Source organism: Eleutherodactylus coqui, chromosome 8 (assembly GCF_035609145.1).
Source record: "Eleutherodactylus coqui strain aEleCoq1 chromosome 8, aEleCoq1.hap1, whole genome shotgun sequence".
Taxonomy (NCBI): domain Eukaryota; kingdom Metazoa; phylum Chordata; class Amphibia; order Anura; family Eleutherodactylidae; genus Eleutherodactylus; species Eleutherodactylus coqui.
Window position 1 is genome coordinate 82,116,965 of NC_089844.1, and position 13,443 is coordinate 82,130,407.

The 13,443-nt window shown below is 43.6% G+C and overlaps 1 protein-coding gene across 2 annotated transcripts in view; it reads left to right on the forward strand.

The window, feature by feature from the left end:
* The window catches only part of SLC38A11 (solute carrier family 38 member 11), a 38,405-nt gene that overhangs the window by 23,393 nt on the left and 1,569 nt on the right, over positions 1 to 13,443 (forward strand). For both annotated transcript variants that reach the window (XM_066577416.1, XM_066577415.1), the window contains 3 exons: positions 844 to 1,005; positions 7,417 to 7,529; positions 9,033 to 9,164. In XM_066577416.1, the coding sequence (XP_066433513.1) occupies positions 844 to 1,005; positions 7,417 to 7,529; positions 9,033 to 9,164 (407 nt within the window). The remainder of the gene's footprint in view (positions 1 to 843; positions 1,006 to 7,416; positions 7,530 to 9,032; positions 9,165 to 13,443) is intronic.

Here is a 13,443-nt window from a genome sequence, read left to right on the forward strand (position 1 = left end):
TCTGGTTCTGGTGGGAATGGTATTAGGTGAGACATGCTTGGTCTCACCAGTGGGTAATTTGTCAGTGCTATTTAGCCTGACCTGGGGCTTGGCTTGGGTGCGGTTTATTTTCAGTCATCTGTTGGCTGTGGAGGAAGTCAGAAGCTTAGAGCTGGTTCCCCTGTTTACCTGTCACTACGCAAAGCAGTTTATATTTATTTCATCTTGTTTTCTCTGTTATTCCCCTATCCGTCATAGGGTCAACTAGTGCCAAGGTAGATGGTCAGGTTCGTCCTTGTCAGGATGGGTTACCTGCAGCTAGACAGGTCCCTTACCTGGGTTAGTTCATTAGGAAGAGTTTGTTTCCTTATTGCGGTTGTCTTTATTATTTTGTACTGTTTGGTGTGGAGTAGTGTAGCATTTCTGGTTACATATCCAGCATGTCCCGTGCAGAAGTGACACTAGGAGTAGGGATAGTACAGCCAGCCAGTAGTGGGAGGGATAGAGCTGACAGCAGTAACTGCACAGTACTACAGTCCTGGTTTCTATGTTTTCCACGCTTGGACCAATATCATGCTCGCCCATGTGAATGCACCCAAAATGAGTTGTCTAGGATTAGCTAAAAGAGTCTTCCTTTTTTTTTACAGGAAACAGTACCACTCTTGTCATTAGACTGTGTCGAGTGAGTGTTGCTGAGCTGCAGTACCAGACACAGCCTATGGAGATGAGTGGTGCTCTTTGTGGGTTAACAAAATTGCATAATCTAATCTTTTACAATTCCTTTAATAAAAGTAATATTTTTGATTTGCACTTTTTGCTGTGAAGCTGAATTGACCAGTGACTCCTCATTTCATTCTCTTTCAGTGTTCATGTGCCACCATGCCTGCTTTTTAATTTATGGATCTCTTGAAAAAGGAACAGTCAGAAATTGGTCCTGTATTACCCACGTGTCAATGATAATCTCATTAATTATCAGTCTCCAGTATTCCATTTTTGGATATGTGTCATTTACAGGATTCACACAAGGTAATGTACAGAAACCAACTTAGTGCCCTTTTAGATGGCCTGAGAAATCGTTCAGATTCCCACGATCAGCGAGAATCTGAATGATTATCATCCATTCTAAATGCACGGACAGCTGAGCGACTAATGATAAATTCATTTGATGTTCAGATTCTGCATGCATAAAAATTGAATGACGATCGGCCCGTCTTTTATCTGTGAACGACTGCCTGTTTGCTGTGAATGGAGGCTGGCGGCCAGAACGATCCCTACTCCTCTGGAGGATTGTTCCTGTATAAAAGCACAAGAACCATCATCGCTGGACAACCTGTTGGGCATCTGCACCTTTCAGGTCGTCCCATGTAAAAGCAGCCTTGCACTTAAAGGGATTTTCCCCTATAAGACCACCTATGTCCATAGCATAAATAGATGCTATAGAAGGGGGGGTGGTCTCTGAACAGTAATCTGATCTCACTTTGACAGACTTGTTCCTTGATGATCCAACCCCTCTGAAGGACAGCATTATCAGAAAAGGACAGTAGCAATGAGGAAGTAAAACTGCATCTAAATTTAGAGATTAAGGCCACCTGTCCACGGGCTGGGTGATTTGTCGCGAGCGATTTCCACCGGGGAAGATCACTTAAAGTCTCAGCGATGAACCCATCATTATGATAGGTTAATCACGGCATGCCACGATTTTTAAATGCGAGCAGAAGATCGCGATGGATTTCCTGCTCATGTACATCAGGCTGCGCTTTCCATAGGTGTTCTATGGAAAGCATTTCAAGTGTGATCCATGTGCAATTTATCACCACGGATCACGCTATGAATTATCACCCGTGGACATCCAGCCTTAGAGTGTAAAATCTGCAACAAGAATGTTATTTAAAGGGGGTTTTCTGGGACTATCCACAGGATAAGTCCTCATTAGTTGATTGGGAGAGGGAGGTGGGGTCCAATGCTTGGAATCCTCACTGATCAGCTGATTGAAGAGACCACAGCACTTCAGTGAGCACCATTGTCTTTCCTTAGACTTATGATGTCACTTTCATCGGTCACATGGCCTGAGAGCAGCTCAGTGGCATTCAAGTGAACAAACAATTAGAACAAAGGGCAGCGCTCTTTGACAGCTCTACCCATAATAAGGGCAGGCCGTCACACCTGAAGTCTAAGGTAGCTCCACAGAATAATAAACCAGGAAGGCCAAGTAAATCTCTCATTGCTTAGGACATCCAAGTGAATGGCATTTAATTGCAATACCAGGCACCACCACTATAGAATGTACGGTACTGTGCCTGGTATGAGGCGGTCGAAGCACTCACCCAAGTTCCTCTGTCACTTCAATGCACTGATTGGTGGGATCCCAAGCAGCAGACCCCTGCCAATCAACTATTGTTGACTATTCCTGAGGATAGTACCAGAAAACTCCTTTAAGCAGAATTATACGCAATTTTTTGAGACATTTTGTTTTTGTAAAAGTCAGGTGTTAAACAATATGGCCACCAATACAGCCAAGGTGAGCATTGGTTTAGCTGACTTGTTTGCAAATCTTATATAAAGGGGTTACCCTAGTCAACATTATAAACCATCAGTCCGACAGGTGATAAAAGTACTGTAAGTAAGGCAGGGTTCTAATCTCAGGAGCCCTGCTGGTGAAAACCAAGGGTCTCAAACCAATTCTTGGCCCCACCCAGTGTTTTAGATGGAGGAGAGGTAGTGGGTCGCACCTGAGCCCTGGTGCATGAGCACATGTGCAACACACAAGAAGACACCAGTGATATAAATGTGTTGCAAGGGCATGTCCCACAATTTAATACTAATTTAATGCGTGTTCATGCCAAACATAATTTTTCAATTGGAATTGTGTTAAAAAAAATCTCCATTGTCTATGTATTGCTGTTACATGTTTGTTACGGTACCCCTGGTGTTCTTTTGATTTGACCACTGGCTTATTTGTCCATTGCTGGTGGACACACATACAAACTTGCCCAGAAGCTCAGCCCCACAAATTATTCCAGAGAGACACATTCTAATGTACAATCCAATCAATAACTATTAGCAAACTTGAAACCAGTACTGAACACAGTAGGTGGATGCTCTGAAAGAGAATAAAATAACACGTATTTTTAAGCTTTTTTTTAAAAAAAATTATTCTAATTTACCAAAATGTTAGGGCACATATATTAAGATCAATATTTCAGATACCAGTCTTAAAGGGGTTGTCGGGTTGTAAATTATTCATGTTCTATCTCTAGGATAGGCCATCAATAGTAGATCAGCAGAGGTCCACTGCTCAGGATCCTCACTGATCAGCTGTCCTCTGTGCTAGGGCACTCATGGGCTCCATTCACACTGCAGTGGCCAGGATTGGTATTACAAGCAAAGCTCCCACTGAAGTGAATGGAAAGTTCAGTTGCAATACCAAATCTGTCCACTGTAGTTAGAACAGAGCTGTCTGCTTACTGCAGAAATCAGCTCAGTGCATAAGCAAAAAGGCTTCGTGAACAGCTGATTAGCGAGGATCCTGGGCGGTGGACACTCTGCTGATCAACTACTGATGGCCTATCCGGAGCATGGACAATCAATAGTTCATTTCCAGACAACCCTTTTAATATGAACTCCACTTGAGTAAGATTATCCAAATGTATTAAGAGGCCAAGAAAAGATATCTATGCCTGTTATAATTTACGCCAATTTTTGCTATAAATTATAGTCAGATGTGTTAGCTTGGGTGACTACACCCATTTCTCTAAGCCACACATATTTTCTGAAAAAAGTGACACAAGTGTTGTAAAGGTAAAAAAAAGTCACCATTTTCTTGCACAAAAAAAGTTATGCTCCAAAATTTGCAACTTTTTAATGGCAGTTTTTGACTCATAAAGAAACAGATGTCTGAAATATGAAGATATTTATTTATATACATTGTATGAGGCAAAGAAGGTAAAATTATACTTAAACTAAGCATTAAAAAGTCTCATGATTTAGTATTCTTTAATGTAGGATCGTCTTACTGGATATCATTTTAATTAACTGGAAACTTTCTTGTTCTAGCACAAAGATTCTTTTACAGTCACTTAATCCGCAATGCTGAAAAATGAGCATCCTTTCATGGAAAACATGAAAATATGTTTCCATATAAAGTTGGATTAAAACTTGCTGATGTGCGATTTCCAATGCAAATTTTCTATGCAAAAAAGAGACCATTATATTATTAGCTCAAACTTTCTGCACATTCTTGCCTGAACTTTCGATACTGTTAACTTTCTATGTAAGCAGGAAGGAAGAATGGAAAGCTGTGATGCTAAAAATGAATGTTCTCTGTTTCTTGGGACCTGGGTTGTAAAATGCATTTTTATTCCATATAGTATATCATATCTGTAGATAGATAGATAGATAGATAGATAGATAGATAGATAGATAGATAGATAGATAGATAGATAGATAGATAGATAGATAGATAGATAGATAGATAGATAGATAGATAGATAGATAGATAGATAGATAGATAGATAGATAGATAGATAGATAGATAGATAGATAGATAGATAGATAGATAGAGAGAGAGATAGATAGATAGATAGATAGATAGATAGAGAGAGAGAGAGAGAGATAGATAGATAGATATGAGAGAGATAGATAGATAGATATGAGAAAGGTAGATAGATAGATAGATAGATAGTGTGTTGGACCTCTGTTGGCCTTCAGAACCGCAGCAATTCGTTATGACTAGAGATGAGCGAGCGTACTCGTCCGAGCTTGATGCTAGTTCGAGTATTAGGGTACTCGAGATGCTCGTTACTCGAGACGAGCACCACGCGGTGTTCGAGTCACTTCCATTTTCTTCCCAAAAAATTTTGTGCCGTTTTCTGGCCAATAGAAACACAGGGAAGGCATTACAACTTCCTCCTGTGAAGTTCCAGCCCTATCCCACCCCCCTGCAGTGAGTGGCTGGGGAGATCAGGTGACACCCGAGTATAGAAACTGGGGCCGGCCGCGGCTCTCCACAGATGCACGCTGAGAGACATTAGGGAAAGTGCCGTCCTGCTGTAGCTGCTATAGGGAGAGTGTTAGGCTGTTATCTTCGTCTTCAAGAACCCCAACGGTTCTTCTTAGGGCGACATCTGACCGTGTGCAGTACTGTTGAGGCTGCTTTTAGCAGTTTTGCAAATTTTTTTTTTTTTGTATATCGGGTGTGCAGACCATAGCGTCCTCAGTCTGCAGTCATTTTACTGAGTATAGGGGCAGTACTGGTGAGGCAGGGACAGTGGTACAGGGGAAGAGATATACTGGTTATATAGGCAGTGGGCTTTTTCAAAATAATTGGAAAAAAAAATGTTTGGGCTGCCTGTGACCGTGTTCAGTTTACTGCGTGTCTGCTGGGGGTAGTAGTCGCTCATTAATACCCAGCTAGGTGTTACTGCAGCCTTGCGCATAGTTTTTTCTGGCTGCACTGCTTTCAATAACCACAGTCATCCTCCAACAGGGAAATCCATATACAGGCTATATAAGCAGTGGGCTTTTTCCCAAAAATTGGAAAAAAATACTATATTTGGACTGCCTGTGACCGTCTTCAGTTTACTGCATGTCTGCTGGGGGTAGTAGTCGCTCATTAATACCCAGCCTTGCGCATAATTTTTTATGGCTGCACTGTGCCTGCCAACCCTCTGCAGTGTGTGCCTCCGGTTCCTCCTCATCACAAAGGCAATTATAAATTGACATGAGGGTGGTGTGGCTATGAAGTGAGCGTGTGGCATGGGGGGCAGCTGAAGGGAGCGCAGTGACACTTTTGTGTGTGCAGCAGACGCTGGGTCGTGTGGGGCGATTGGGCAGCATGTTACCCAGGAGAAGTGGCAGCGGAGTGTCATGCAGGCAGTGATTGTGCTTTGTTGGAGGTAGTGTGGTGCTTAGCTAAGGTATGCCTTGCTAATGAGGGCTTTTCAGAAGTAAAAATTGTTGGGGGGGGGCAATCTTGCCGCTATTGTGGCTTAATAGTGGGACCTGGGAACTTGAGATGCAGCCCAACATGTAGCCCCTCGCCTGCCCTATCCGTTTCTGTGTCGTTCCCATCACTTTCTTGAATTTCCCAGATTTTCACAAATGAAAACCTTAGCGGAGCATAGGTCCCATACAAAAATGCTCGGGTCGCCCATTGACTTCAATGGGGTTCGTTACTCGAAACGAACCCTCGAGCATCGCGGGAAGTTCGACTCGAGTAACGAACACCCGAGCATTTTGGTGCTCGCTCATCCCTAGTTATGACATAGATTCCTCTAGGTGTTGAAATTGTTCTGCAGGAATATTGGCCCCTGTGGACAGGAGGCTCCTTGCAGTTGCCACAGATTAGATGGAGGTGCTGGCATTCTCTGAACAGTTGATAGGAATGGTTAATCGATTCATCCTGCTTGTGCAAAATTCTGACCTCCCGTCATCACGGTGCAAAAGAAATCTAGATTCATCTGACCAGGTGATGTATTTCCACTGCTCAGTGATGCAACTTTGCATTCTTTTGCCCACTGGAGTCTCACTTTTCTGGAACTGGTCATCTGCTGCTATAGCCCATCCGTGCTAAGAAATGTTGAGTTGTGTGCTGCAGCCCACTCCACCTCCATTCAGTGCCCGACATTTGTCCCATGTAGAGGGGGCTTAACTACCAGGTAGAATAATTTCATCAACCTAACCATATGTGCCGAGTGACCTGCAGTGGGACCTATAGAGTTAACAAATAAATGTGCCTAAGGCCTCCTTTCCACGGAAAATCCGCTGCGTTGCCCGCAGCTATTAGGTTCTATTGAACCTAATAGCTCAATGCTCACGGTGCGGAATTCCATCGTGGAATTCCGCACCGTGAAATCTCCCGTCCTCACCCGCGGTATGCTCTATTTGCCGCGGGTGTACGCGCGGACGGCTTCCATTGCAGTCAATGGAAGCCCGTCTGTCACGCTATCTTCCGCTGTAGCACAGCGGAAGATAGCGTGAAATCACCTCTCCGCCGCGTCATGTGACGCTGCGGGCGTGTCTTGTGACGCGGCCGGCGTGTCACATGACGCTGCGGCGCGTCACGCCAAAGTGTCATGCGGGACCCAGGACGCCGGATCCGCTGGTAAGTATGGGGTCTCTGGGGGGCGCTGTGACGGGCTTCGCCACGGAATATTCCGCGGCGGAGCCCGTCACGGCCATGTGTAGCCGGCCTAAGGGTGACTACCTACTAGCGTTTGCGAATTTGCTGCGGTTTTTTTTCCAGTTGTCTAAGGGACTTTCTAATGTTAAAAATGCATTGCAGCGAAATCGCGATTTTGCGTGATGCGACCCCATAGACCCCTGGAGTAAAAAAAAGGCTGCGAATTTCGTAGTGAAACAGAACTGTAGTGGGTAGTCAGCCTTAAGCTATGCAAAACATACTTGCCAGCCATAATACATTAATTCTTTCCTTTGCAGGGGACTTATTTGAAAATTATTGCAAGAATGATAACTTGGCCACAGTTGGAAGATTTTTCTATGCTATGACAATAATTCTCACCTACCCAATGGAATGTTTTGTTGCTAGAGAGGTAAGTGGAGCAAGATGGATGGATGGATTCTGTAAAGAGATAGATAAATGTATTGTGTTGTGGCGTGTCAGCTGCAAACAGGACGTGGAGCCAGACAGGCGTTGTGTCGGCAACCCCAGTCTGCGTGGCCATTTTAGGAACATGAGCCCTGTCATTTAGTGTTAGGCGCCAATTAGTGCCTTCTTCCTATTACTGCAGAAGTTCCCTGAGGTGTTCTCTGTAGGACATGCCTCAATTGGCTCAGTGTATAATGTGACCTTCTTCACAACCCTACTATAGCATCCCCTGTGGTGTACGGACTGATTGGCTGACAGGGAGGTGTTTTCCCTAGCCGGCCAATCAGCCTTAATAGAAGTGTATATATATTTTGGCCCGTCTCTATATGGGCGCCAGTTATTGTCCTACCTGAGGTGATTGGTGAAGGCAGCGGACTCCTGTCAGCTACGTACTTGCAGCTAATCATTCTGTGTGAGGCTTGCTCACTACTACAGAATACTGTGTTATACATTATTCTTTCCATCTGCATTATACATCTTCTCTATCCCCCATCTAGGGAAAGATTAGGCCCTTTAGGTTCCTTACGTGTGGCTGCCCTTATCAGGGCGATCACTCTGCTACTAGTCAGGGTCTGCACGCCAAAGTAAGTTAGGAATAGCGTTCCTATTCCCGTATTTCTGTTATGATTATTTGGTATTACTTGTGTTGTGGTGGTATTACATATATCTATGCTGGCCCATCACTTCTCTGAATTTGCAATCCTCCGGCACTTGGTTCACGCTCTTTGGAGGATCGACAAGTGTTTCCATTTGTTTCCAATGGGAAGCCACACATCGCACTTGCATGCTCATCGCACGGCCTGCGATGTGTTTGACTGTCCCATTGAAAACAATGGGCGATGCGTTCCAAGGGACACAAAAAAATAGGACTCGCAGCAATTTTTAACCTCACAGCATCACTATGAGAGAAAACATCGCTCATGTGTATGACTCCATTCAAAAGCATGGAGTTCATATTCCCACAAGTTCTGGGTGTTTCCGAACGCACTACACTCATACGAGATTCACGCTCGTGTGAATGTAGCGTCACCTAGATATGTAGACATAAGACTTCTACGGCAATGTCCAGAAGGTCCTCAAAATACATTTCTGGAGTAAACAACTAAAATGTTTGAGGGAAAAGATTTGAAATAGCAAATTCTATGAACAGTGCTGACAAATGGACAGCAGATGGCGCTGCTCCTCCAACGCTTTATTTCAGAGCGGAGTAAAGTTTCCGCTTCTGCACTCTAGGGAACTGGTAGCAACTTCCCAACATTATATCCACATTTAAAGTACATTGGGGGCAAATCTCATCAGACTTGTTGGAAAGAATAGTGCTACATGCACAAAGGAACGATGTGACTACTAGGTGCGGTGAATTTCAGCATATGCAATGGTCCAAGGTATAATAGATGACTAAGCTTCATGTCACATGATCAGTCACAGGTGTTTTTCCTTTGCACAGGTGATTTCTAATGTATTCTTCAGCGGGACCCTTTCGACTGGCCATCATTTTGCAGTCACATTGGCAGTTGTATCTGCTACCACAATCATATCCTTATTCTCTGACTGCCTAGGAATGGTGCTGGAGCTTAATGTAAGTGTGGGAAATGTCATCGCCTTAGTAGAAGTTTATAAATGTACCGTCCTCATCATTATAGTGTTCTGCATAGAATCCCCCCAACCCTGCACTCTGAAAGCCCATTATTAAACTTTTTACATAGGAAGTGCAGACCGGAACTTAATACTCCCTCGTAATATCCCCCTTGGGATCTGCACATAAATATGGCATTTGTCTAAATATAACAGGCAGAGTAAATGCAGGAATGTTTGGCTGCGCTGCAGGTTTACTAGGGACACGCCGGTTACTAAAATTAAGTTGATTTAAATTATAATGTATGAGGTTGGTATGAAAAGGAGCATTTATACTGCTGCAGCGGCACAGTTTGTAGCTTCTGGGTCCTAGTGCTAATATCTTTATCATCATCACTGCTTCTATAGCAGCGGTGTCAAACTTATTTTCACCAGGAGCCACATCAGCCTTATAGTTGCCCTTAAAGGGCCGATTGTAATTGTAAGACTGTGTAGTAATTGACCCCCATAGTCTCCACAGTAGTAATAGTGACCCCAGTAGTAATAAGGTCCCCCAAAGTGGCGCCAGTAGTAAGTGATCCTAGGATTAATAATAACCTTCATAGTGACCCCAGTAATAATGACTGTCATAGTGGCTCTAGAATTAAAAGTGCTCCCATAGTGGCGCCAGTAGTAATAGTGACCTCCATAGTGACCCCAGTAGTAATAGTAGTAATATCATGGTAGTGATAGAGTCCTCTATAAGGTTTCCAGTAGTGATAGTGACCCCTGATAGTGGCCCAAATAGTAATAACGCCAGCAGTAATAGTGGCCCCAGTAATACTGCCCGCCATGGTGGGTCCAGTACTTAGAGTGTCTCCAGGAGTACTAATTGACCCCCATAATAGTCTCAGTAGTAATAGTGATCTCCCCATTGGCCTCTGGTCGACCAGCATCCCTACAGGCATTCCACTCACCCAGCCTGCAGTTCTGGTCTGGCAGCAGTCACTTCTGAGACTGTGACTGCTGACCCCTGTCTTAGCATTTGCTCTGCATGCTGGATGGCGCACACAGACACTGGGGGGCACAGACTCTGCACTGCTGCTGCCTGACTGGAGCTGTAGGCTGGGCAAGTGGAGTGCATGTTAGGCTGCTGTATGGCCAGTGGGATGCATAAAATGAGGTGACGGGCTGTTTTTGGCCTGTAGGCCTTGTATTTGACAGGTTTGTTCTATAGGATCCATATACACTATAAAGATTATGTATGTATTTATAGAATTACTCATTTAATTTATAGCGCCAACAGTATAAAGTACAGTACAATTTAAGTTCTCCAATTTATTGTTTCTAGAAAAACCAAATTAATAACACAATTTAAAAGAAAAACCTTAGAAGTCTCCTCACTTATCTTCTAAGTGCTCTCCTTAAGGAGTGATGTTACCCCTCCTGACCCACATGACAAGCTTCTCACCAGCCAAACCAGAATCTTACTGCACACTAATGAGGGCCAAAACCCACGAAATAGCTGTCTGTGTATGGATTCTGGCTTGGTTGGTTTCCTATTCCCAATCATTGTTCTAAAAACCTGTATAGAGGGTCCTACATTGATTTGCAGGAATGCTGCCATCCAATAGGTGGTGCTGCAGAGGTATTGTTCCGTCTACCTTAAATGCAAAGAGAAACCTCAAATGGAACTCAAACAAAACCCTAGTATTAAGGGGAAAAATGAATCAAATAGAGACCCACTAGGTATGTGACATCAGGTGATGCCACACCAAGATCCACGAGAAGCAAAATAATATTGTTGCATTCAAGCTGGATGCAAAGTATCTTGTCTGGATCAGATGCAATTTGTTATCCTAAAGAGGACGGATATACACACAAGATTTTAATGTGGATAACAAAACTTTGAATAAAGAACTCAAAAAGCTGAGGATCTGAGAATCTGACCCTAAACTAGTAATACGATGAGACCCTACCTAAAAAACAGAGCACTCGCCCTGAAGAGGGCAACCCCACTTTAGGAACATGGGGAAACCCTGACTGTCCCTAGTTGGAAAACAGGAATGAAGTTTACTGCATATGATAACCTAGGATATGGTATAGATGGAAACAAGCATGCAATGACTAGATGAAATACAATAGCAAAATATTCAGGAGAAGGATGTTACAACACCCCAGAATATCCTAAACACTAAACTTATCTGACAATGGAGCAGGACAGGAGCCGACAACGTGACCAGAAACACCTACAAACTAAAAGTATAACTGGTGTCCTCCATGAGGAAGAGCTGGAAAAAATATGTGCAGACAAGCATTGATTGGCTGGCTAGGACACATGCCCCCTAGCCGACCAATCACTAACACACTGCCGAGAAGTGCAGTGCTGACATGACACTGAGCATGCGGTGGCATATTGATCACATGGGTCAGGGCCGACGTCACTCTAGTCCGGCTTTCACATAGCCAGCGAGTCGTGACAAATATATTCAAAGATTCAATTACTACATCCCCATCCTTAACTCTACGGGAGGGTAAGCATCCGCTCAGGTCAGACATGCCAGTTTGCCTTGCAGTGCCTTGCAGCAAATAACATAACAGAAACCAAAGCACAGGTGCCTCAGAAGATGTAGGGCAGCACCAATAAGCAATGTGTTAAGGAGGAGAGAGCCAAAAGATGGAATAGTAGGCTCACCCCCTCCAATCTGGAAACATGCTGATACAATCAACTGGCGGAGACTGACAAGTTTTAAAATCTTTAAGACCAGGAAACTTTATTATCCCCAAAACGTGTTGAGTTTCATTTGGCAATCGGTTTTATATCTCCGAAACACGTTGAGTTTGTATGATTTGGACAATAAATTTTCCTGGTCTTGGAGATTTCAAAACAGTTAATTGTATCAGTGATTTTCCAGATTTGAGGGGGTGAGTCTACTGTTCTATCAGTTGGCTCTCCCCCGTGGAGTGAGAATTAACCCCTTTACATTACACACTCTTTGTATCGCTTATTGGTGCTGGCCTACATCCTTTGAGGTGCCTGTGTTTTGGTTCCTTCTATGTTAATTAATAACACAGGCAGAGATGGTGAATTCCATGGATTGATGATCCAAGCTTTACAACCATCCATTACAGTAAATGGTCAAGTCAACAGTTGCTAGGGATAAAGTTCCTAACTACCGCAGTCTGTTCAACTGGGTTATGAAGGAGCATGTCCATAGCAACTAGTCTGTCCTGGGTTTTCTGAAGAATGGGCACTGAACTGGCTGTGAACAAGGAGGCTAGTAAGGACCTAAACTAAATCTTCCCTGTCTCTCATGGTCCTTTTGCAAAGGCCAATTATCGAGCCTGAGACTTCCTCCGAACGCTCATTCGCCTGACAATTGGACCATGTAAAGGGACATATTTTATTAGCGATCATTCATCCCCATAAGCCAGTTCTTGGCCCATGTAAAAGAAAATGAAAGTGATCAATCTGTGCGTCGATCGGCTCTCATTACATCAGGCTGAGAATCCGGCACATGTACAAGGACAGTCTGGTTGTGTTCACATTAGTGTTAGAGGTTTCCTTCAGAACCTCTGTTGCTGATTTCCTTTTAAAAGACACACAAAATAGTGCATCATTCTGTGCCATTTCATCCAGGAAATTGCAAGACAGCTGGATGTAAAATTGAATAGACCCAATTATACTCAATGGGGTCTGTTCGGAGTCATTCATAAAGCAGATCTGTTCAGCATGGGGATTACGTTATCTCCTGCTCCCATATCTGATCAGGAAAACGGACTCCGTACTGCAGGTGTGAATGAGCCCTTACTCATACTTGTTTATTTTTGAGAAATGTCTTCAGGGAAAGTGTTAGGGCATGGACATCTATGGCTTTATATTTGGCATAAAACCTAGGTTTCGAAATACCAGCACACCAAAGTTCACTGGATCATCAAACCTCGGCACCGAAACCTTAGCCGACATCAAAGCAGAGGGTTGGACCCGATGACCCTGGAGGTCCCTTCCAACTCTACCATTCTATATTCAACAATACAAACTTAAAGTGCCCATACACATTAAACTAAAATTGAGCAAGGTAAACAATTTCAATCAAAATGATCATTCTAGCTGGCCGATGTCACACCACATGGTTAAGATTTTTGGACCATAGTTGGAAAAAAGAATATATCGTGGACAAACACTCTTTCCTTGAAAGAATGTTCCAAGAATGCTCATTTGTCCTTCAGATGGACAATATGGACTAAACGTGTATGGCTGGGTCTGCAAAACAATCCTTCACCAAATGACAGTTCATTCAAGC